The 25,546-nt window shown below is 40.1% G+C and overlaps 1 protein-coding gene across 5 annotated transcripts in view; it reads left to right on the top strand.

Annotated features, from left to right (window-relative positions):
• The window catches only part of RBPJ (recombination signal binding protein for immunoglobulin kappa J region), a 200,292-nt gene that overhangs the window by 131,326 nt on the left and 43,420 nt on the right, over positions 1 to 25,546 (top strand). For 2 of the 5 annotated variants that reach the window (XM_079775079.1, XM_079775078.1), the window contains exon 2: positions 15,832 to 16,014. The exons of the other annotated variants lie outside the window; for them this stretch is intronic. In XM_079775079.1, coding sequence (XP_079631205.1) covers positions 15,998 to 16,014 — 17 coding nt within the window. In that variant the 5' untranslated portion in view covers positions 15,832 to 15,997. The remainder of the gene's footprint in view (positions 1 to 15,831; positions 16,015 to 25,546) is intronic. 5 annotated transcript variants of the gene reach the window in all.

The following is a 25,546-nucleotide window of genomic DNA, read 5'->3' as shown; positions in this document are numbered from 1 at the left end:
TTACATTTTAGTGAGATTAAAAAAACAAATAAGTAAAGTATTGAGATAAGGGCTTTAGAAGAAAAAGCAAGTTGGAAATAGGATAGATAGGGAGTGTCAGGAAGAAGTTGCAACAAGATAAAGTGCTCAAGGAAGGGCTCACTGACATTGTGACATTTCAGCAAAGGACCTTAAGTATACGATGAGAATGTGAGGCATGCATGTATGTGGGGGAAGAATATTCCAGCAAGAAGGAACAGCAAATGTGAAGTCCCTGAGGCAGAGTTTGCCTAGATTCGATATGGTGTGTGAAGTGAAGATAGGAGTCAAAGATGATTTCATGGGTTTTGGTCTGAACAATGTTAATTTCAGTGTTGCCCTCATTTGATAGGGGAAACTGGTTTGGGGTGTGAGATTGGGAGGTGAGGATATGCAAAGGAATAATTTGCTTGGATTGCTTCTGTATTTTGCATGGTGACATTAAATGTCAGGCGAGTCAACTCTTGGTAAGAAACATGATTTTGAGTATCTGTTTTACTCTAACTTGATATTTAGGAGAGAAGAACTAATTTCTTTGCCCAAGCAAAACATAATTATAAAGAAAGTATCAGCTTCTCTAGTAGTAATGTTTACAAAGGAAGTACCCAAAGAGCTACTTTGATGTGTGTGTGTGTGCGTGCGTGTGTGCATGTGTGTCTCATGTCTACTTTGTCTGGGATCACATTGAGTTGCCATTGATCTTTGTTTGAAGATTAATAAAAAATCATCTAAACAGTTTTAAATTCAAAGTAGCATTAATCTCCACTTCGGCATTTTTGTCCTAATGGTAGCAATTGTAACACAAATTCATTATTTTCTTTGTAGGATTGGAGTTCACCTCACATCCTTTAAAAAACCGAAAGCAAAACCAAACAAAAAACTATCATGGTGTTTTAGTAAGTCCAGTACTGAATGTTCATAGGGATTGTTTTTTTCTAATGCATACAGGATTTGCTGCCATAATGCCATATACTAGTATATCTTGACAAACTTTGAGTTCTGTAAAACCATATGGGGGAAAAGGGTTGGGGATAGACTATTAAAAATCCATGGAACTTTGATCTTGAATACTAAATAAAAACAATAGGAATTCTAATAAAAACACTTGTTCTTTGTATTGCCATCAATCTTTGGATTTTTAAACTTTAACCTGAGGTCCAGCCTCCTCCTTCTGGTTTTAGGCCCAGGAAGGGCATTGCTTCTAAGAGACTTTGTTTATTTATATTGAAAAATCTAATCCAGACTCATTAATCCAGGGGGAATTCCCCCCTCCCTCCCTCCATCTCTCCCTCCCTCCCTCCTTCCCTTCCGTCTGTCTTTCCTTCTTTTATAACTTCTTCATCTGCACAGGCAGCTTTGTCAAATGTTAACCTAACTGAAAGAATAACAATTTCTGAAGCCACCAAATCAATTAATACCCATGAGAAGGAAAATATTTTTTTGTAGATTTTTACAGGTTTTTTCCCCCCCCTTAAAATATTCATCTTTTGCTAAAGGTTTATCTTTAATTAGAGGCCTGATGCACGAAATTAATGCAAGGCCGTGGCGGCCTTGGCCCTCGCAGCCCCAGCTGTGTCCAAAGGTCCTCCGGACAGTCGTTCTGCTGTTCGGTCTAATTAGCGTATTAGCTCTTTATTATATAGGATTGTACAAAAGCTTGTTCCCAATTGCCTCAAAACAATGTGCTAGGAAAAACCATTCATGAAACAACATGACTGACTTTTACACCAGCATCATTCTGTTTTTAGTTTCCCAAGAAGTAATTCATGAAAAAGAAACATACCTTGTAGCAGAACAGATTTTATTTTTGTTTTAATTTGATTTGTTAAATGCATAGAGTGGTAGGTATTAATTTTGGAATCAGAAAGACTACCCTTTGAATTCTGGCCCTGCCACTTAAATGTCACTTTCTGTAAGTTATTCGACTTCTTTAAGCTTCAGTTTATGTATCTATAAAATAGAACATTAATTGCTGTACTTAACCATAGAGTTGCTAATGAATAAATTAGGTAATACTAGACAATCTTCTTTACACAGTAAGCTTACTAATAAGTGTTAGTTCTTATTTGCAGTTGTCATAATTCAGTTTTCTTCAGAGAATGACATAACATACTAGTATACAACTACCAAGAAACACTGTCCAGCAAGTTTAACATTTTAAAATAATTTTTACATTCTTATCAACTTTTATTTAATATAAAATACTTATAAGAAGACAGGATTTTGTCTTGACATCAAATATAGGTCACAAGGATCATATACACAAAATATAGTAAAAGATATTTGTATTTTGGAAAAGATTTACATAGGAAACTGATCAAATAATTAGACTATACAGAAGCAGTAATTGTATTGCGACTCACAATGTAAAGGGGGCATAAAGAGTTTTTTCCCCCTTAGTTTACAGTAGAGATTAACTGTTTTCTATTTAAATGCCATTAAAAGTTACATACTTTTCTACTTTTGCCTGTGTCATCTCATGGTTTTTGAGATTTATTCTCTTCCAACTCAAAGCTTTCATTTAACCAAGTAAGTTGAACTGGAACTCCATTTGCTAGTAAACCTTCTTGTTGATCTTTCTTATTTGATTTGCTACTGCCTGTTGACATTTTTTTCTTTATTTTTTTGAAATGTTTTTATTTTATTTTTTAATTTAATAAATCTTTATTTTTCAGATTATTACAATTGTTCCTCTTTTTTCCCCCATAGCTCCCCTTCACCCGGTTCCCACCCCACCCTCTGCCCTTACCACCCCCCCCCCCCACTGTCCTCATCCATAGGTGTACGATTTTTGTCCAGTCTCTTCCCACACCCCCACACCCCTTTCCCCCCAAGAATTGTCAGTCCACTCCCTTTCTATGCCCCTGATTCTATTATAGTCACCAGTTTATTCTGTTCATCAGATTTTTTTTATTCACTTGATTTTTAGATTCACTGTTGGTAGATATGTATTTGTTGTTCATAATTTTTATCTCTACCTTTTTATTCTTCCTCTTAAAGAATACCTTTTAGCATTTCATATAATACTGGTTTGGCGGTGATGAACTCCTTTAGCTTTTTCTTATCTGTGAAGCTCTTTATCTGACCTTCCATTCTGAATGATAGCTTTGCTAGGTAGAGTAATCTTGGTTGTAGGTTCTTGCTATTCATCACTTTGAATATTTCTTGCCACTCCCTTCTGGCCTGCATAGTTTCTGTTGAGAAATCAGCTGACAGTCGTATGGGTGCTCCCTTGTAGGTAACTGTTTTTCTCTTGCTGCTTTTAATATTCTCTCTTTGTCTTTTGCTCTTGGCATTTTAATTATGATGTGTCTTGGTGTGGTCCTCTTTGGATTCCTTTTGTTTGGGGTTTTGTGCGCTTCCTGGACTTGTAAGTCTATTTCTTTCACCAGGTAGGGGAAGTTTTCAGTCATTATTTCTTCAAATAGGTTTTCAGTATCTTGCTCTCTCTTCTTCTGGCACCCCCATAATTCGGATGTTGGTACGCTTGAAGTTGTCCCAGAGGCTCCTCACACTATCTTCATATTTTTGGATTCTTTTTTCTTTTTGATTTTCTGGTTGGGTGTTTTTTGCTTCTTTGTATTTCGAATCTTTGACGTGATTCTTGCGATCCTCTAGTCTGCTGTTGGATCTCTGTATATTATTTTTTATTTCAGTTAGTGTTTGCTTAATTTCTAGTTGGTCCTTTTTCATATCCTCAAGGGTCTCGCTAAATTTATCGGCCTTTTCTAGAAAATTCTTGAAAAACCTTATAACCGTGGTTTTGAACTCTATATCCAGTCATTTGCTTTCCTCCATTTCTTTCATTTGTGACCTGTTTCTTTGTCTCTGCATTTTGTCTGCTTCCCTGTGTTGATAGAGTGGCTTTGTGTGCTAGGTGTCCTATAGGGCCCAGTGGCTCAGCCTCCCCAATTACCTGAGGTGAACACTCTTGGTGCACCCCTTTGTGGGCTGTGTGCACAGTTTTGTTGTAGTTAAGCCTTGATTGTTGTTGATATCACTGGGAGGAATTGACCTCCAGGCCAGTTGGCTGTGAGGATCAGCTGTGTCTACTCTGGGAGGACTTCTGTGCTGGAGACACCCTTATGGGAGAAGACTTGCAAAAGCCTCTGTGCTCAGCTTGAATGGGGCGGAGTCTCAGGGCGGAGCAGACAGCATTGGTTTCCTGTCAGCCCTGCCCTAATAGGCCCCTGTGTCTCAGTGTCCCCTGGTAATCGCTGCAAGCACCTCTGAGAGAAAGCCACCCTTGAGGTCCGCCCGCTGCCAGACAGTCCAGTTTCTTTCTTTTTTTTTTTTTTTTTTAATATATTTTATTGATTTCTTACAGAGAGGAAGGGAGAGGGATAGAGAGCTAGAAACATTGATGAGAGAGAAACATCGACCAGCTGCCTCCTGCACACCCCCCACCGGGGATGTGCCCGCAACCAAGGTACATGCCCTTGACCGGAATCGAACCTGGGACCTTTCAGTCCGCAGGCCGACGCTCTATCCACTGAGCCAAACCGGTTTCGGCTGACAGTCCAGTTTCTCACCGAATGAGTCTGGGTCCCCAGAGTCTCGCCCGAAAGTGGAGTTCAGTGCAGTTGGGAGCTTTTGTCTCCCTCCCGCTTGAGAAAGCCAGTGCGTACTCAGTTGCCCGCCCTCTCCGTGCGCGTGCCTCGGTACCTGTGCCTTCCGCAGTTCCTCTGAGTCTCAGTGTGCTTTTCTCTTTCCTGACAGTCCAGTTTCACCCCGTATGAGTCTGGGTCCCCAGAGTCTCGCCCGGAACTGGAGTTCAGCACAGTCAGGAGCTTTTGTCTCCCTCCTGTTTGAGAAAGCCAGCCGCGCACTCAGTTGCCAGTCCTCTCCGCGCGTGTCTCAGTACCTCTGCCTCCTGCAGCTCCTCTGAGTCTCAGTGTGCTTTTCTCTTTCCTTCTAGTTGTAGAATTTCCACTCAGCCAGCCTTCCTGTGGTTCTGGATGATGTCCGTTTTGTCTTTTAGTTGAAGTTTTGAAATTGTTGTGTGAGGCAGCAGTTTAGGTGTTTACCTATGCTGCCATCTTCGTTTCTCTCCTGTTGACATTTTTAATGGGACGTTAAACACATCCCATCTGCGAACTGTCTGGTATCATGCACTGAACTGTTTTCAACAAATTCTATTCAGGAGTATTTCTTGAAAACCTGTTACAGCCAAGACTTGAACACCTTAAGCTTTTATAAAGGATGAGTTAAGACAGTTTGGTTCTTGGTTGTTTGTGCCTTAGTGGGGAATCCAGCAATGCTCATAATTAACTGTAATGTAAGAAAGTAATTTTCAATGTGTTATTCAGAATTTTAAACTTGAATAGACAATGGAGGCCTTTTGAAACACTTTATACACGAGCTTTATTGCAAGATGAACTGTGAAGGCTAGGTTTTGAGGATGGGAGATTGTCTGTGAGGCTATTACAGTGATCATGTGCTATTTTGAAGGCCATGGCATTAGAAATGACAGGAAGAAATCAGATTCAAGCAGTGATACAGAGATAAAATCTGTGAGATTTGGTGGCTTAGTATGCGAAGGGAAATGATTCAATGTTGTGGCTATCTAGTGGATAGGTGGTGTCTTTTACGAAAATAAAAATAGAATTAGAATTAGGTTTGAGGTAATATAAGGGAAATTTTATTAAAATATAAGGAAGAAGATAAGTTACTATTCATTGTTGATATATTTCCATGAGATATGTTCAAAATTTTTTTGTGTGATGATATAAAATTTACCATTTTAACCATTTCGAAATTTTATTTTTCAATTATAGTTGACATTAAACATTACATTAGTTTCAGGTGTACAGCATACTGGTTAGACACTTATGTAACTTACAAAGTGAGCCCTCCCCCCCCCTCACCTGGCACCATACATAGTTATTATAATACTAGAGGCCTGGTGCACAAAATTCGTGCACGGGGGGTGGGGGGGCAGTGTCCCTCAGCCCAGCCTGCACCCTCTCCAATCTGGGACCCCCTCGAGGGATGTTCAACTGCCCATTTACAGGGATCAGGCCATGGGGGTGTGGCCAGCCTGGGTGAGGGGCTGAGGGCTGTTTTCAGGCTGACCACACCCCCTTCAGGGTGGGGGTCCCCACTGGGGTGCCTGGCCAACCTGGGTGAGGGGCTGATGGCTGTTTTCAGGCTGGCCACACACCCCGGCGACCCAAGCTCCCAGCCCCTCCTTTTTTTTTTTTTTTTTTTTCAGCGCCTCCTTGAGCGGAGGCCAGTGCCAGCTGGAAGCAGGTATCTGGGATTTATTTATCTTCTGTAATTGAAACTTTGTAGCCTGAGTGGAGGCGAGGGCTGGCTGGAAGCAGGTATCTGGGATTTATTTCTCTTCTATACTTGAAACTTTGTAGCCTTGAGCGGAGGCCAGGGCCAGCCAGGGTGGGCGGGAAGCTTGGCTTCCTCCATCACCGGGGGCAACCCAAGCCTCCTGCTTGCTCCAGCTCCGTGGCCGTCGCCATCTTTGTTGGGTTAATTTGCATACTTGCTTCTGATTGGCTGAGTGATGGTCAATTTGCATGTTTCTCTTATATTAATGTAGATTATTCACTATATCCCTATGTTGTACTTTACTTCCCATAGCTATTTTATAATTGCCACTTTTATTTGAACCATTTTTAACTGTACACTTAACCTTTTGCACTCGGATGTCGAGTGTGACTTGACACGGTTAGCATTAGAATAAAGGAATCGAGAGAAAAGCAAGCAAGTGCAAAGGTTTAAGTAGTATTAAGTACATTCATATTGTTGTATAACCATCACCACCATCCATCTCCAGAATTTCTTCTGTCTTCCTAATCTGAAACTCTGAACCCTTAAACAATAGCTCCATTTCTCCTTACTCTGAGCCCTTGGTAACCACCACTCTACTTTTTGTCTCTGAATCTGACTGCTCTAGGTACCTCATATAACTGGAGTCATACAATATTCTTTTGTGACTGGTTTATTTTGCTTAGCATGATGTCTTCAAGGTTCATGGATGGTATACCTAATGTGTCAGAATTTTCTTCCTTTTGAAGGCAGAATAGCATTTCATTGTATGTATATACCACATTTTTAAAATTCATCTATTTGCTGATGAACACAAGATGCTTTTTTTTGGAGGGGTGGGTTCTTGTTTGTTTGTTTTTAGTTATTGGAGGGTGAATACAATTAAATTGAGTTTGTAAAATTGTTCGGAACACTGTACTCTTGTATAAACCTACTGTTAGTTGCCACAAGGGTGATTATAGATCTTACTTTGTACAACCAAAAAATATCATGAATAACCTAAAATGCTTATCCTATTCGTGGTAGGATAAGCAAAGTATTATCATAGTATTACCATAATGGTTAAAGGTATAGTATAAAATTAACTGGATTTAAAAGACCTGGAGTTCTTAATTAATCATTGGATTATTGTGAGTGTTAAGTAATTTGTACAAAATTATGTATACTTTGAAATGCCCAAAACAAAGAAGGTATTCTAGTCTGGTTGACTGGAGAATTGTTTGGAAAGAATTTTAATTATTAGATAGATGAAATAAAACAGCCCCTGCATCTGATGAAATAACTTAAGTGATTTGGGTATCATTAAATAGGGATGATTGAGTTGCCATCATGTAGGTATTACCTGTTAATTGTAAAACTGTCTCCAACATCTTGATTATTTTGTGGGAGTAATTTTATAATTTAAGGTAAAATGAGAATAGCTAGGTGAAATTAAGTATATTAGGGCAGTTCCTTTCTCTTTTTATTCATTACTCTCTAGAAAATACAAATTTACTTTCCAAGTTCTCTGCAGTCCATTTCTGTTTAGCAGAGCTGTACTTGTAGGCCCACAGCCTGAAATTGTGACTTCTATTAATACATTTTAACACAGTTCCACGTCAGGAAAATGTGTTCTGTTTTGGAACTCATTAACATAAAATTTTCCTTCATGTTCCTTTCCTATTAAAACATACACCCACACAAATTACTACTTATCAAGCTTTCATAACAGTTGGCAATGGAAAATTGAAAAGCATGAAGAGAATATAAAATATAAATGAAGAATGGTAATAAAAAGCAACAGATCAAAAGAATTTCCTAGAGACTCTTAAAATAGTTCTTTTAGGATGGCTAAATGATAGTTCTTTAGCTTAATTAATTTCTTTCAACCTCATCGTAAAAGAAAAGCTAGTTGTTATTTAAATGAGTTGCTTAGCATGTGGAAAGAACTTCATGAATGTTGTCTGTTAAATTTATTATTTCTAAGTTATAGGTTTAAGACAGGCATTTTGGTTGGAGAGCATCAGATAATAGGTTACTCTTGTTAGCTGAAATTGCCTTTATTGTTTTACCTCTACAGTGTTCAAATATGGACTGTCTCCCTTAAATTAGTCTCTGTAATTAGAAATTGTCTTAATACTTTTACCATATGATCTTTTAATACTCTAAAGCACATATGGCAGAGGATGCATAATTAAAGTACTAATATTAAATTACTTGTTTAATACCTAATACTTTTACATCATCAGTTCTTTAAAAAATCCAGTTGCAAGCAAGAACTGACCAATTTTACTTGTCACATCTCCCTATCCTTTGCAGAAAATTCTGACAAACTATTAGATTATCTAAGCATATTCATTCAGTTATTATATCCAAACCAAATTACTTCTTTAAATCTGAAGTCTTTCCCCATCTCAGACTTCATGGTTTGGGTTGCTTAGACTAGAAACCTTGGAGTCACCATTGCTCTCTTCCTTTTTTTCTTCAACTCCACGATCCAGTATGTTAGCAGATGGTGTTGGTTTTGTCTTTAAAATATGCTCATAGTTTCATCACTTCTGACACTTGCACTGCTTCCACCATGGTGTAAGACACTGTCATCATTAACCTGCATAGTCACAATAGACTGCTCTTCCCTTATGCCTTACCGTCTTTCTTCACTCAGGAGCCAGACTCATGCTGATCTTCCTCGCCTTAGCTCTTGATCTTCCTTGACTCAAAATTTGGAGTAAAATGCTCAAGACCTTCATGATCTTAAGAGCATATGTGTGCATACTCCCACCAGTCCTCACAAACTCAACCTCAACCTGTCATTTCCTAAAACCTTTTTCTGTGATTTATCTCTGTTCTAGCCACTGACCTCACTGCTTCAAGGATTCTTGGACTTGCTGTTTATTCCCTTGCCTGGAATCCTCCTTTCTCCTTCAGATCTTTGCTCAAATAGTACCTTAGGAAGGGCTTATATAAAATTGCACCTCATCCTTATCTTTTCCTTCTGTTTCTCTCCAGAGCATTTACCACCAATTGACATTCTAATTACAATGTAAATTATTCTGATAAGGATTTTGGTCATGTTATAGATGTTCAGGTATTTGTTGAACTAGAGAATTTGTCCAAAGAAAGGAGAGGATGCTTGAAGGCATGAATTAGAGCCACAGATTTGATCATTACCCACACAATTAGAATAAACGTTAAGTGTGAATATTTTTTTTAACTTTAAGTATTTCTTGAGCATTAAATTAAAATCTTCCTAGGAAAATGTTTTATTTTGATTTTAGAGTTGTGGCATTAGCAGTAACTAATTACCAAATTGTGCCTTCCAAGTCAATAAATGTTTATGCCTATCCTACCAGGCAGTGTTTTGGGTGTTTTCACAGTTCAGCATTATTTAAGCACTAGAGGCCCGGTGCATGAAATTTGTGCATGGAGTGTGTGTGGGGGGGTTCCTCAGCCCAGCCTGAACCCTCTCCAATCTGGGACCCCTCTGGGGATGTCTGACTGCCGGTTTTAAATCCGGGACGACTGGCTCCTAACCACTCGCCTGCCTGCCTGCCTGATCGCCCCTAAACCCTCTGCCTGATTGCCCCTAACCCTCTGCCTGCCGTCCTGATCGCCCCTACCTTGCTCCCCTGCCAGCCTCATCGCCCCTACCTTCCCCCCTGCCTGCCTGATCGCCCCTAACCTCTCTGCCTGCCTGCCTGCTCGCCCCCAACTGCACTCCCGTCGGCCTGATCTCGCCCCTAACTGTTCTACCCTACTGATCTGAGCACCCCAAACTGCCTCTGATTGCCGCCAACTGCCCTCCCCTGCCGGCCTGATCTCGCCCCCAACTGCCCTCCCCTACTGGCCCTGTCGCACCCAACTGCCCTCCCCTGCCGTCCTGATCTCGCCCCCCAACTGCCCTCCCCTGCCAGCCTGATCTCACCCTCAACTGCCTCTGCCTTGGCCCCCACCACCATGGCTTTGTTCGGAAGGAAGTTGGACGTCTGGAAGATGGCTGGTCTACCCGGTCTAATTAGCATATTACCCTTTTATTAGTATAGATTACGACTGCAATTTTGTACTGGTATTATCTACAGATAAGTTGTGACCGGTCAGAAGTTATATATGTCCAACTAAGTTTCTAACCTATGACTCCTGACTCCAAGTTCAGAACTTGATTAATACAGTCTTTGTCACTCATGACCACATAATTTTTTAAGCCACCCAAATTTACATTTTATTTTAAACAAAAAGAGACATAAGCAACTAAATGTAAGGAGAAACTAAGTAATAGGGAGAAACTCATTTCACCCATAAACATTTTTATAAATAGACACATAAATAGGTACATAAAAAGTATAAATGAAGTAGACTTATGCTCTTTAGCATTTTTGACTTAGTTTCCTCTCACATTCTAGAAAGAAGCTTCTGTTGTTTGGAATAAATGCATAGTAGTGTATTTTTATGAGCTGATTTACTTTATTATTACTTTTCCTCCTTTAACATCCTTTACTCAACACTTTGGGACTACTGCTCTTCCATCTCCTCTCCCCTGTCCCCACTCTCCTAGCTTTGGTCTCCAACCAGGTACACTAATCCATTTGAAAAAGGATAGGTAGGTGTGTGTGTGTGTGTGTGTGTGTGTGTGTGTGTGTGTGTACACATGCGCATGTATACATGTGTGTATTTATATTTAAATTATGCCTGTCCATGCTGTGCCATCTAGAATTCTAACCAAAATTGCAGGAATATCCCAGTTGAACCCTGGGTGTTGGCCACTTTAAGAGCGGCCAGTTTGATTGAAGTTTTTTTCAATGTTAATGAAAATTAGGATATACATTTTAAGAAAAGAGCTTCCCCAGTTGGGAGTCCCTTAAGGTAAAATTAGCTGAATATTTCATCTTCCAAAATTGCTAGATTACAAGTGTCTTTAGTTGATCCTGAGTTCAGTCTTTTAACTATAGGTGCTTGACATCCCCTTGTCCCCAGAGTTTAATTGGAAAGGAATTACAGTTTTACTATTGAGATGGGAATTAGAATAGTTTATGGTTCTTGGAAAGATTCTTTGAAAATTACTCAAAACCAGGTTTAGCTTTATATTTGAAATTCTTATTATGGCAAAAACTAGTTTAGAGTTGAAATTCTTAGCATATGTCATTTTCATACTTTTGATAGTAGCAATGGTTAATTTTCTGTCATTATATAATAAGACTGTTTCCAGGTCCTTGGTTGACAAAACTTGTTTAAAATTCAAGTGTCTATAGTAGAATACATTGCTTAAATTATAGCTTTTAATTTGGACTGCCTCGTCAACTCAATTTCAGTATTTTTCTTCTCAAAAATTTCTTACATATAATAAGTCTATGAGATTTATGTAAAAATACCAACTTGGCTAAGTATATAGTATGTAATACATTGTAGGTACTGAAAATATTAAAAATGTTTGTTTTTACCCCATCTCATCTATTTATTTTTTCTCCTTTATTTTTATATTATATTTTTATTATTTATATTGTTCTTTTCAATATTATCATGTGATGCTAAATTTTATTTGAACCACTGCTCCTGAAATAACGTGTGCAGAGATCTTAAGCACCACGGTATGTTCTGAGAAATGTACAAAGTCCAGTATGGAGAGAACATCTGTTGTATCTTTATTGGTAGGAGGAGACCAGAAGCTGGATCAGAAAAGACGCTATGACAGTGATGGCGAACCTATGACACGCGTGTCAGCACTGACACGCGTAGCCATTTCTGATGACACGCGGCCGCTGAGGCAGCCGCATGCTGAGGATAAAACATTTGCTGCTCCTGAGGATGAAACATTTGCTAAATAATGTTTTTTCCTCAAAGTGACACACTACCCGAGTTATGCTCAGTTTTTTGGCGAAGTTTGACACACCAAGCTCAAAAGGTTGCCCATCACTGCCCTATGAGAATGCAGTTGTCCAGTTAAACCAAACCCAGCAACCTATATTCTTTCTATCATACTTCCTTTTTAATTTTGTGTTTGTACCTTATCAAAACTTAATTACTTAGGAAGTAAGTCCACCTAGATGTATTTTAAAAGCTGGAAAATTTTGGTATCGCTTTTTAACTTGTTTGGACATTAATGTTTGTAAAATGAGTTATATTGAAGAGTTATGCTGTTATTAAGATATTTTTAAATGGCCAGTTAATTTTCTTACTGTAACAGTTTTGAACCCTTGAATATAATTCTGCAATATTTTGTTTCAGAAATTTAAATAAAATGTTTCTTTGATTTATCTAAGATGTTAAAATACATTAGTATGCTACATCAGTTAGTTTTGGAATGCAATATGAGTACATGGTTTCCATTCAAATCTTGAAGTTGCTTAGGAGTTTCCTGTCCTTAATTTGGGGGATTTTTTTTTTTTTTTTTGTGCTTTTGGTTATTCTTTTAGCTTAATCATGTCTTAAAACATAGTAGAGAGCTGATTGTTTTATTTTATTTGTCCTTTTTATTACTGATAACTAACTGACTGGCCTCACCTCTATCACCTCCAATGACTTACCTTCCCATGAGGTTGACGCTGGTAGCAGTTCATGGGACAGGGCCAAGTTGGAAATTTGGCAGTACTATGAATTGCAAGTCAACTTGAACAGATCTTCAAGTCCATAGCTTAATGAAAAGATTTCATTTGTAGGAATCAAATGAAGTTTCTGATTTAAGTGATTAAATATAAGTCTCACCCTCTTACTGGCTTTAGTAAACGTATATATAGTCTCTTGCTAAACTATAGCTAAAAACCTGTTTATATGCATTGGCTGGCTTTTGAGTAAGAAGCATTTATAAAATTAAATTATTGCTATATCATTCAGGTTGAAAAATAAACTTATGTGCTGGACTTTTTTTTTTTTTATTATTGCTTCTAGAAGGTAGGTTGGCATAGCAACATGAGAGTGGGTTTTAGAGTTGGACATGTGAGATCAACTATCTGTTCCACCACTTTCAGTCTCTGATATTTGATGTTGAGCAGATCACTTTAATCTCTTTGAATGAGCCTCAGTAAAAGGAGGCAACTAGTCAGTCTTTTGAGTAGTAGGTCTGGATGAAATAAAATAACATCAAGTGCTAAGCATGGTACTTACTTGGAAAGTTGTCAACAAATGTTAGCCCCAGTACCACCCTCTTCTCCCAACAGTGCTCTACAGCAATATTATAGCAGTAAAGTCCTGTAATTCCAGCTAGAATATCTAGATTTTGAGTCCGAGTTCTATTCTCTTATTGCATATATTCTTTGGTCCAGTCACTTGACCAGAGAACATCAGTTTTCTCCTTTGTAGACTAGGCTTCTGAAAATTAAATGTCGTAATAAGTGCATCAGATCTAGGCTTTCATTCTTTACTAGAGGCCCGGTGCACAAATTTTGTCCCTCAGCCCAACCTGCACCCTCTCCAGTCCAGGAGCCATCAGGGGATGTCCTACTGATGGCTTAGGCCCACTCCCTGTGGTTCTCTGCTCTCTGCGGGGCCTGGCTGCTTCGCTGCCACGGCGGTGACGTAGCCACCATGCCCTGCTGTCCGCTCTCAGTGGCGGGGCTGAAAGGACTGGGGGACTTCAGCGGGGCTGAGGGGACTTGGTGCCTCCATCTTGTGGCTATGGACGCCACCATCTTTGTGATAGTGTGAGGGTCAATTTGCATATTCCCTCTTTATTAGGATTATCTAATGTGCTGTGCCAGCACAGCCAAGGGTTCAGCGAGCCTGAGGGAGGGTGGTGAAGGATTGAAGAAAAGACAGACGAGAATATAGCTGGGTCTCGGAGGATCTCCTGTGCCTGGCTGAGGCCACAGAGAGAGATCCAGAGGGCAAGCTGAGCCTTTATTTTATAGCCAGTGGTAAACAAGGTAGTGGTCACCATAGTTACAATGTTCTTGTGAGTTTTACTTGTTTTGGTAGCACTTGCTGCACCTCCCACCGCCCATTAGCTACCCAGGTAGGATCTAGGGGCGTCATAAGGTCAAGCTTAATTATGCTAAGAGGGTTGTGCCCTCTAAGCTGGAACTTGTTTGTGGCTTTGCCAACAGGTCAGTCTGAGGCTTAACCCTATAGCTGCTCCCTACAATCTAACATATTTATATGCTGCTGTATTTCCCACTGGTTAACATTATTCTTATTTGAAGCTGCACTTCAGGAACATTAACCTGATGGATGTGTGTAGGATGCATTGATTTGGAGGCACAGAATATAGGGGACAATGTGGATGTCCTTCCAGGAAGTTGTATACATAATACAGAGCCAGTAAGTGGTTTAAAGCTGTAGTGGGAACTCAGGGCATTGCACTAATGTGGTAAAATGATAAGTTAAAAAGATGGCTGTGGCTGCAGTGATTTCATTGGGCTGGGGCCTTTGTTTCTGTTCATTAGTTTCTTCTCACCTACTCTTGTAGAATTCTTACCCCGTTCAGTTCTGTCACCATTATCAGCTTTCTGAAGAGTGACCTACATTTTGTAACCTGTGTTCTCACAATTTACAGTAGTCCTAAATCTCAGGAACATGTAATTTTTCTGACAGTGGACTTAAAAGGTTTTCATCACTTGAATCTACCCTTACAAACACCAAATTAGTTTCACTTTCTCTTGAGCACATACTTTTTAGCTCTAGCTGGGCCTTTGTGTTCTTCTATTCCCTGCGTATTAACCTTTACACGAGCTGTTCCACAAACCCAGGGTGTGACAGAACTTCTCCATGCTTTCTCGTTTCTTGGAAGCCCTTTTATAGCTTGCTTTTATTAAAAATTTCCTGATCAGTCACCCTAAAGTAATTTTAATTGTTTTATAACATGAATATGTGTGGGTTACTCATAATTTGTTAGTTTTATATAGCTTGAGTATTCTTTCTTTCTTGTAACTATGAAGTACCAAACTTGAAGCAAATGTAGGTTTAAAGTGTGATACAAACACTTCTTACTGTATCATTTTAATAATGAAATGTTTTTATATAAGAAAGTTGGGTGGAGTGAGGAAGAACCTGCCAAGATAATCACAGAGCAGCAGTAAAACTTGTTAGCCACCTATCTAGCTATTCACTTATATGTATGCTCTTCAAAGAAGTAAACTTTGGAAACGGGAGGGAGCTCTCTTTAAGTTAATGACTTCCATGTAATTAAAGTGATTCAGTAATATTAACACTAGGAGGGGCATTGTTTGTAGGAACCCCTGCTGTGTCAGTTAATGAATTCCTTTTATACAGGTGTATGGGTGATTTCCAGCTCTCATTCTACACAAAAGAGAATAGTTGGTTAATTAGAGTTGGACCTGTCAACTACCTGTCTTAGGTTATTTTTCATTCCTTGAGAAGAAAATTGAAGAATCAATTGGGTCAGATTTTGGGGGGATTTTAGTAGACCTCAGTGAAGCAAGAGCTGTCACTCTGACTGCTGGCATGTACTCCTCATTCATATAGGGTTCACATGAAAAACGACAGTGTTACATAATCATAGTGGCAGCTTTGTTTTTCTTAGTCATGGCAGCAGTTAACACAGTGTACTAGTGGCTTAACATACCAACATTTAAGTCCTTATTTTTTGTTTTTGTTTTTAAGTCATTGAAATTATGAGACTATCATTCAAATGGAAGCATTATAGTTCTTCGGAACCATTATGATCTCAAAAGGAAAAGAGAATGATTCAGATACACTGGCTGAGGTGTTTTGAGGTGCATCGAAGTGTCCCAAGCTGTGACTTACCTTAACATGTTCTTGAAGTACCATGGCGTGGATTAAAAGGTATGCTTTAGAAATCTCCCAGTGACCCCAAGGTCATGGATAGAATGAACGTTCATGATTCTGTATTTAATTATCTTGTATTTTCAGATATTTTAATACTAGATTGCAGATGTGGTTATGGATTTATGGCAGTAGTATTTTTGTTAGGAAAAAGCTATATATCACTAGCTTGACGAGTTAATTTTTTTTCTTTTTGATATGGTTAGAGAAGATAGTAGTGTAGCTATTTCCCCTAGATTTTAATAGTAATGAGTTGTAATTTCTTTAAATAGTTTAGGGATTATTCATGTGTTAGTCTGTAATTATCTTTCTGGTTTGTGTCAGACTAGTTTCTCTGCTGTGCTGTAATTTCATGGTAGGTTAGACTGAACAGGAAGTAGTTGGGGTATTAATTTTACCAAACAAAATAATTCTTACTTGGACCATTTATAGTTTGTGCTTGCTTTGTCTTACAAAGAATTTTTTACTGAGAGGAAAATGAATAATTATTAATAGTGGTATTGTATGTATACAGTTAATCATTCATGTGTTTGTGGTATGTAGTCCTACTGTTATTTGTGGTTGCTAGTAGTGGTAATTCCAGGTTTTGTATTACCCACTTAACCATCAAAAATCTTTTAGGTTTTTATGTTCATAACATTTTATTTGAGTGAGGTAGGCAAAACCATTTCTTTATTATTTAAAACCTTGGAAACCTCCTAGTTTTGTACTGTGTGCTTGCTACTAAATGATTTCTTAAGGGTGGTAGAAATGAATCAACCCAGGCAGAATGCTGAATTCATTGTTACATTGGGTTCAGAATTATTTATCTTTTAGGAATTGAAGGAAAATATGTTGGAAAGATAGAGGTTTAAATCATGAATAGATAAATTGAATAGAATACACTGGTACAGTCTGTAATCTTTATTAGCTAGAACTAGACTATCTTATGTTAAGGTCCTTTTGACATCTCAGCAGTTAAATTCTTAAAGGAATTTAGTTATCAAACCTAAGATAAAACTGCTCTATATAAAATTCTAGTCCATAATGAGTGATGGCAATCATTCATTTGAACCAGGTATTTTATGTCTGATGGCACACAGTAGTATCTGCTGTCCAAAAAGATCTCTTCTGACATAACTATGGTATTCAATACATTGTTTACAAAATATATGTCTCTGTAATATTTTCTAATTCAACTTTAAACATCTCTTTCTGGGTTAGTTCTTGATTATTTGCTAGTTTTATTTTAACTCCACAGAGGATTCTTGATGCACAGCTAGGGTTGGGAGCTCCTATCTTTTTGGAAGAGCTTATAACTTAGTGGTAAAGAGCTTAGGTTCGCTCTGGGGCCAACTGACCTCTGTTTCAGATCGAACACTTACTTGGTTATTTTTTTATTATGATCATTATTATTATGATTGTTTTTTTAAATCCTCACTCGTGGACATGTTTCCATTGATTTTTTTTTTTTTTTTGAGAGAAAGAGAGAGAGAAAAACATTGATTGATTGCCAACCGGGAATGGAACCTGCCCTGACTGAAAATTTAACCTGCAACCTTTTCAGTGTATGGGACGATGCTGCAATCAACTGAGCCACCTAGCCAGGGGCTGCTATTACTATTTTTAAGCCTCATCTGAGGATACGTTTATTGACTTTTTCTTTTTAGAGAGAGAGGAATGAAGAGAGAAACATCGATGTGAGAAACTTCAGTCAGTTGCCTTCCTGTGGGCCCCAACCAGGCAACTAACCTGCAATTTAAGTATGTGCCCTGACCAGGAATCAGACCTGCAGCCTTTTTAGTGTACGGGACGATGCTCCGATCAACTGAACCACCCGGTCCGGGTTTACTTTGTTATTTTGACAGGCTGTAAGAATGATCTGAGCAAAAATATATAAATTAATTTATATATTTAAAATATAACAAGTACATAATTATATAATTTATATATTGCATTTTATGTATGTAAATTACATACACTTAGTGCAGGGTTGTGTATGTAGGAAGCCAGTTATTAACAGTGGTGATGATTAAATGCCAGAACAGGAACCTTACACTTTATTCTGTGATCTTCCTAGAATTAAATAAACAATCACTATTCAACTGATGTTTTTTAGTTCTTTGGGTGTTTTCTCATCAGTGAAAGAAGATGGTTGTTTTGTGCATCAAAACGCAGGTTGTAGCCCATTCATTAGTGAGTCAAGAAATCGATTTAGTGGGTTATAACCAGCAATAAGACATATCTATAACTAGCAGCCCGTTTGCACGAAGATTCGTGCAATAGACCTTCATTCACCTGGCTGCCTGCACCAGTTTTCTGCCGGCACCGGGGACCCAGACCTTGGCTGTGGCCACCGCCTTCTGCCTTCTTTCAGGGTCGGGGCTTGGCCCCGGGCGGTGGCCTTGGGCTCCACCGCACCCATCATCCCTGCTAAGGATCACAGGAGCCGACCCCCAGTGGTTTCCTGCGATCCGTGCAGGCTCCCCCCTGGTGCCCAAGGCCGGGAAAGCCTCCGGCCTTGGGCTCCGCCACACCCCAATGTCCCTGCAACGGTTTCCTGGTGGGCGTGGCTTGGTTGGTGGGCGTGGCTTGGGCGTAGCGAAGGTGTGGTCAATTTGCATATTTGTCTATTATAAGGTAAGATAATAAAAGCATAATATGCTAATTAGACCAGACAGCCGAATGACCTTCCGGACGTCATTCTGGACAAAGCCGCATCAGCAGGGAGTGAGGCAGAGGGAGTTAGGGGCGATCAGGCAGGCAGGCAGGCAGGCAGGCAGGCAGGCGACTTGTTAGGGGCAATCAGGCAGGCAGGCAAGTGGTTAGGGGCGATCAGGCAGGCAGGCAGGCCAGTGGTTAGGAGCCAGCGGTCCTGGATTGTGAGAGGGATCCTGGATTGCGAGAGGGTGCAGGCCAGGCTGAGGGACCACCCTCACCCTCCTCCCCTGTACATGAATTTCGTGCACTGGGCCTCTGGTTTTAGAATAAAAACTAAAATATCAGAGTGCACTGAATATAGAAAACAGTATTTTAAACTTGTTTCAATTTTAAGATTGTATAAACAATTTTGGGTGTTTTCTCATCAGTGAAAGAAGATAGTTGTTTTGTGCATCAAAACGCAGGTTGTAGCCCATTCATTAGTGAGTCAAGAAATCGATTTTAATTTTAATTTTGTATAAACAAAATTTATACACTTTATTTTTATATTGATTGGATAGATTTAGTTCCACTAAGTGTATGCCTCCTATAATCACAGATGTCCCTCAGGAGCAATATTAGTTTTATATTGTTTTGCCTTGCTGAGACATGAGTAGGATAGGTCAGTATGTGGTTTCTAATGGTTTGCACTAGTCTCTTCATCACCTTCAAGGATTCCCCCTAACATCCTCATCGTTTGAAGTGAAGGTTATTATAGGCGATTGTTTAAGGAGTGGAGAATAGGACATAACAGGCATGGTTTTGGAGTGGCATTAATCAAAGCTGTTTTATAAAATAGAGTGATACGTATGTTTTAAGATTGTGTCTAAAATACAGTATCTTCCTCGATAGAAAACAGACTAAAGATTTCTGGTAAATTGTTTCATAACAATGGAAATTCTACATTAGCTTTCTACACTTGGGAGTTGAAAATGGAAGAAATCTTTGCCAGAATAAAAGGCTAAAAGATAATCACAATTCATTTTTCTCTGCAAGTTCTTGATATCGAGTCAAATAAACATAGTTCCTGCTCTGAATGGGTACGACATACCAAACTTAGAAATCATGTTTTGAAATTACAAGAGAGAAAGTAGTAACTCCCAATCAGTGAGTTCACTACCGATAGGTGCTTGTCTTCAGGCATATGTTGCTACTTTTGGTAGAAGCAGAGAACAAGAGTCTAGGGATTCAGAGAAGGGGAGAGTTGAAGTCCTTTTTTCTATTACTTTGTTTCCCCAAATCCCCCCATCCCCACCCGACCTAGTCTACTCCAGAGTATCCAATTCTTCCTACTCATATCAGTAGCATTGCTTGGCTTTTCATCATCGTTTCAGCCCGGTTTCTTCCCGACTTCATCATTTTCTACCTCATGCTGTTTCTCCTGCTGAGAGTGCCGGGTTTCCTGCTGTCACTTTGTGGCAAATTGTGTCCATATTCTTTGGTTATCACCATGCAAAAGAGCAATGTGTAATCTTTTTCTTTGTTGAAATTCCTGTGGAAAAACTAAGCCGTATAAGTATATATTAAACAAGGGTGACTTGGAGCAGGTAGACTAAACTGGAGCCAATTTTCAAATCTCCCCATCTCCCTTCCCCTCAATTATACAAATTTTGTCTTGTTGACTCCTCTATACCTACCCCTGGGACTAGGACTAGTCATAGGAGGAACTCAGTAAATATTTGTCAAATGAATGAACTTTTGATAATACAAAGTTGTTATTTTTAATTTCTTTATTGATTAAGGTATCACATATTTGTCCTCATCCCCCCATTCCCATCCCACACCCCTCCCCACACATGCCCCCACCCCCCTGTTGTCCCCAACCGCTGGTTAGGCTCAAATGCTTGCACACAAGTCCTTTGGTTGATCTCTCCCCTTTACCCCCACCCTCCCCTACCATCCCTCTGAGGCCCGACAGTCTGATCCGTGCCTCCTTGTTTCTGGGTCTGTTCTTGTTCATCAGTCTATGTTACTCATTATTTCCCCTAGATGAGTGAGATCATGTGCTACTAGAAATACACTTATAAGAACCGAAAATGAGACAAGCAATAATGGTTATGGTGACAGGCAAATGAATCAGTCTGTAGTGAGTTTCTTTCTGGGCCAACAGTTCTTTTGAGACCCAATTTCAATTGTGTCCTCTTATAAAGATAACAAATACATACTGAATTCTATATATAATCATATTGCCATGAAAATAATGTCATTAAGAGTTTCTTCTGGAGGGATCAAGTGGGCAGAAAAATATAAACGTCAAAGGTATAATTTACCAAGTTGCTCTAGGTCATTAAGTAACAAGATTAGCAATGTTTCAAACAAAAGAGCATGAAATTAATTATCCTCAGTCATTCAGTCCCATAATTAATTCATCTTTATCTTGATCATTCGCCAGTATTTAATGAATCCAGTTATTTAGAGTTCTATAAATCTTCATCCAGTTTAAAGGTATGATCTGAAATTTTATTTTCAGAAACCTTTGTTTTAGGATGTCAGAATCTTCTCCATGGATCTTCCTGAAGGTGAAACATATTTGCAAAAGCATCAGAATAAAACAATGACTGTAAAATGACAAAAATACTTAAAATGACATGTTATAGATCTGATTATATAATGCAGTGACCAAGAAATTTGCTTTTCTCTAATGTAACATTTTGAGATAATTAGAATTAAAAATGAAAAAATATATAAAATACACATAAATTATTCTTTATTTGAGAAAGCTTTCCATATAATTTTAGTATATCAAGTTGGCCTGCTTAGCTTAAATTTTCTGTTTTTTAAAGCGAGCAAATCTTAGAGGTATTCCAGGAGCCATTCAAATAACTCAAAATCAATTCCAGGTTAAGAAAGTCTCTTTTTAAGAACCCTGAGAAGTTTAAAGCAATATTAAATTATCTATTTACTCAAAATGACAATAAGAGATAATTAAATAAAAATACAGATTACCTATTGTTAGTAAAACTTTTAGTTCTTATTCTTGAGACGTTTTCTTGAGTAAATCAAGTACCTCATTAAGACAATATAAAACAACTATTATGTTTTATTTTATTTTATTTTTTATTGATTTTAGAGAGAGTGGAAGGGAGAGGGGGAGAGAGAGAGAAACATCAATCTGCTATCTCTCATATGCTCCCCAACCGGGGATCGAACCTGCAACCTGGTTATGTGCCCTGACCGGGAATCAAACCCTCAACTCTTCGGTGCACGGGATGACACTCCAACCAACTGAGCCACACCAGCCAGGGTAAAACACAACTATTTTAATAAAACATAGAATCTTTGCTTTCTAAGTAGAAAACTTTTTCATAATATCTTATCTGGAGCAGAATGATAAATACAGGAAAAAAACTGTCTTTTTAACCCAGTGAAAAAGAACAAATCTCTTGTGTCAGTTTACTTTTGATATTTAAATTTGCTTATTTAAATGCAATCTAATCTTATTCAGCTTTACCTTATATAAAATTTCCCTTTTTTAAGATGTCTCTTTATAAACTTTCTAGAACTTTCCTTGTCCAATTTACAGTGCTCTTCCCGGTCAGGGCACATAGGCTGCCTCCTGCACACCCCACACTGGGGATCAAGCCCACAATCAAACTGTCACCTCCTGGTTCATAGGTAGACAGACACTCAACCACTGAGCCATGTCAGCTAGGCTGGAGTTTTGACTCCTGCAATTTAAAATGCTTTCAACCAATAATGGCTGGGGAAGTTGTTTTCAGGTCCGTAGACTGCTGTTTCGTGAGTTCTCCTCCCCAGTAAATGGGTGACTACTCTTTTAAGCATGGAAAAGTCCATTCTCACAATTTCCATACCTAAGCTTAAATAGCATCCGTGGAATGGGGGTTGGGAGAAACAGTAATTACATGCAATAGACATCAGATGCCATTCTGAGCTCAGTGATCTCAGACAAAGATAAACTACAAAGGTAGTTAAGGGCTTCCCCTTAAACCCACCAGTCTGAGGAAGGAGGGAGGTTCTTTCCATCACATTCTGATGTGAACGTGGGACCCACCCCAAAGGGACACTGAGGGAACAATCCCTCATCACGTTTTGGGTGCCACTTCCAGACACTTTCCTGAGGGAATACACTTTCCAATAAAACGTGTGCTTCTGTCACAAGGTGTAGGTTTGCTCAATCCAGGGTATCAGGGGTAGAAAGAAAGAGGAGCACATCTGGGGTCCAGTGAGCATCAAAGGGTTCTGTGGACGTCACACGGTGAGTCCGGACAGCAGCGTTGCTGCTTTTTCAGAGCGTGGCCCTTGGTTTGGGTGCCAAAATGTTAAACTAAAAATCTTTAATGTCCATGGCTAAAAGTCTTTTTTGTAATTAAAGTTTTATTGAGCAAAAAAAATGCTAGCAAAAAGACCAGTTTGGGGGCATGGTGTTTAAACCACCAGGAGCACAGCCCACTGGTGTGGCTCAGTGGTTGAGCGTCGGACCTATGAACCAGGAGGTCATGGTTTGATTCCAGATCAGGGCATATACTGGGGTTGCTGGCTCGATTCCCAGTGTGGGGCATGCAGGAGGCTGCCGATCATTGGTTCCCTCTCATCATTGATATTTCTCTCTTCCCCTCTCTCTTCCTCTCTGAAATCAATAAATATATATTTAAAAACAGCAACAACAACCAGCAGCATAGCCAGGTAGAAAAAACTGCATGTTTGCCATACCTGAGTTTTGCAAGGTTTTTTATACGTCATGTAGTGGGGAGGGAGGAGAAGGAGGTTGCCTGAAAGAATTTACATGAACTATAGGCAAAAAGGGGTGGGGGAAGGTGAAGCAGGGTCTTTGGAAGAAGAAATGGCTGCTTTTGTAGATTGGCTGGGGATAGCAGTGCAGAAAGCCCACGTGTAAACAAAGTGGGGGAAGGGCAGAGATAATCTTCCAAAAACAGCCACCTATAAATGAACCCAGAATTCCAACAGGCAAAAACAAGGGATGTGTGAAGTCATTTGTTAGAGTTCTATCTCTTTCACTTTCCAGCCACTGTAAATTAAGTTAGAATATCTCAGAATTTTTTCTTATCACCCATCAGTTTTAGACTCAACAAAACTACATGAAGGAATATAAACCTCTAAGGGCTCCTTTTCAGGTGTATTGTTTGTAGCTCCATTTAGATCTTGATACCAGTTCTTCATAGAATTTGTTAGAAACTGGAATATCACTTTTTTGACATGTCAACATGTCTCATTGAGCTAGTAACAACAGTAACCTATGGCAGTGGTCGGCAAACTCATTAGTCAACAGAGCCAAATATCAACAGTACAACGATTGAAATTTCTTTTGAGAGCCAAAATTTTTAAACTTAAACTATATAGGTAGGTACATTGTTATTAACTTAATTAGGGTACTCCTAAGCTGGCCTTTGCTAAAAACTCAAGGGGCCAAAGAGCCGCATGTGGCTCTCGAGCCGCGGTTTGCCGACCACTGACCTATGGCATTGTGGCTTTGCAAGGCATTTTGCATGAGAACATGTAAACTAAGGTTTAAACCTGAAGGGAATTTTTATGAGTTTATTTGAGCCAAAATGACATTGCCTAGAAGTAAAATCTCAACATATTGAGAAAATGCTCCAGATAATGGCAGTTTTGCATCTTATTTTATACACTAGAGGCCCAGTGCATGATTGAATCATGCACGTGTAGGGTCCCCTACACGCTTTCACTTTTTGCGGTGGAACTGGGTGCCTGTCCGCTGGTGCCGGAGCAGACAGGCACCCAGGTCCCCCACTTTTGTTTTTTTTGTTTTGTTTTGTTTTTGGTTTTGTTTTTGCTGTGAAAGAGCTCATTTATTGGGGTGGTGGACTCAGTGGATCCAAAGTGGAGAGCTGGTGAAGGGATCGGTGGCTTCCAGTTTCAAACGCTGGTTCTCAGTCCTGCGGCATCTGTTTATGGATCGCTTCGGCGAGGCTGGGCCAGGTCAGGGCTGCACGCACTTTGGCATCCGGGCCAGGGTTGCTCTCCAGGCCCCACAGGGTGAAGCGGCTGAAACTGGCGGAGGCACGAATAAAGCGGTCGAAGTCTCGCTCCAGCGCCTCCGGGGGTTCCACCAGCTCCTGCTCGTCCTTGTCGGATCCCGCTGAAAAGTCCTGCTTCTCCACCGACTTCTCTTCCATCACCATCACGTATCCCAGCAGGCCAGGCGGCACCTCCACCTCCTCACCCCTCAGACTGCAGCCCCGAAACGACACTTTGAGTCCATCGGGACCCTGACAGATGGCCGGGGTGAAAAAGCGCCCCACAGGGGCGGGCCGGTTAACCCGGACTTCACAGAGCAGGAGGTGCAGCGTGTGCGCAGAGTGACGGGGCGTAGGTGGATGCGGTGCTTCTCCGTGTCTTCCTCGTCGCTGCTCTCCATCCTCTGCCGGGTTTCCGTGGCTCGCTGACTGAGGCCAGAGCTCGCTCCCCCACTTTTGATGGTCTGCGGCCGCTGAGGGGGGCTACCCTGCTGTTGAGAGGCGCAGGGGGCTGGACCCCCTCAGCGCCCCGGATCTGGCTGTTGAGAGGCACAGGTGTCGGGAGTCCCGCCCCCTGCACCTCTCAACAGCAGCGTAGCCCCGCTCAGTGGCAGCGGATCCGTGCCTCTCAATGGCCGGATAGGCCACCCAAGTCCCGCCCCCCAGCCTCCCGCCGCCCAATCGTGGGCGTAGCGGAGTGATGGTAATTTACATAGTACTCTATTATTAGATAGGAGGATTATAATCAAAGGAGGAGGTGTAAGGGGGTTACGTGAAATCCATTGGTGATAGATGTGTGTGTGTGTGTGAGAGGGGGGGGGGGAGGAGGAGAGGGGAAGAGAAGAAGAGGGGAGGGGAGGGGAGAGGAGAGAGAAACATTGATGCCAGAGATATAT

Source organism: Cnephaeus nilssonii (assembly GCF_951640355.1).
Source record: "Cnephaeus nilssonii genome assembly, chromosome: 1".
Classification (NCBI taxonomy): domain Eukaryota; kingdom Metazoa; phylum Chordata; class Mammalia; order Chiroptera; family Vespertilionidae; genus Cnephaeus; species Cnephaeus nilssonii.
This window is presented reverse-complemented; position numbering and strand designations above follow the sequence as displayed.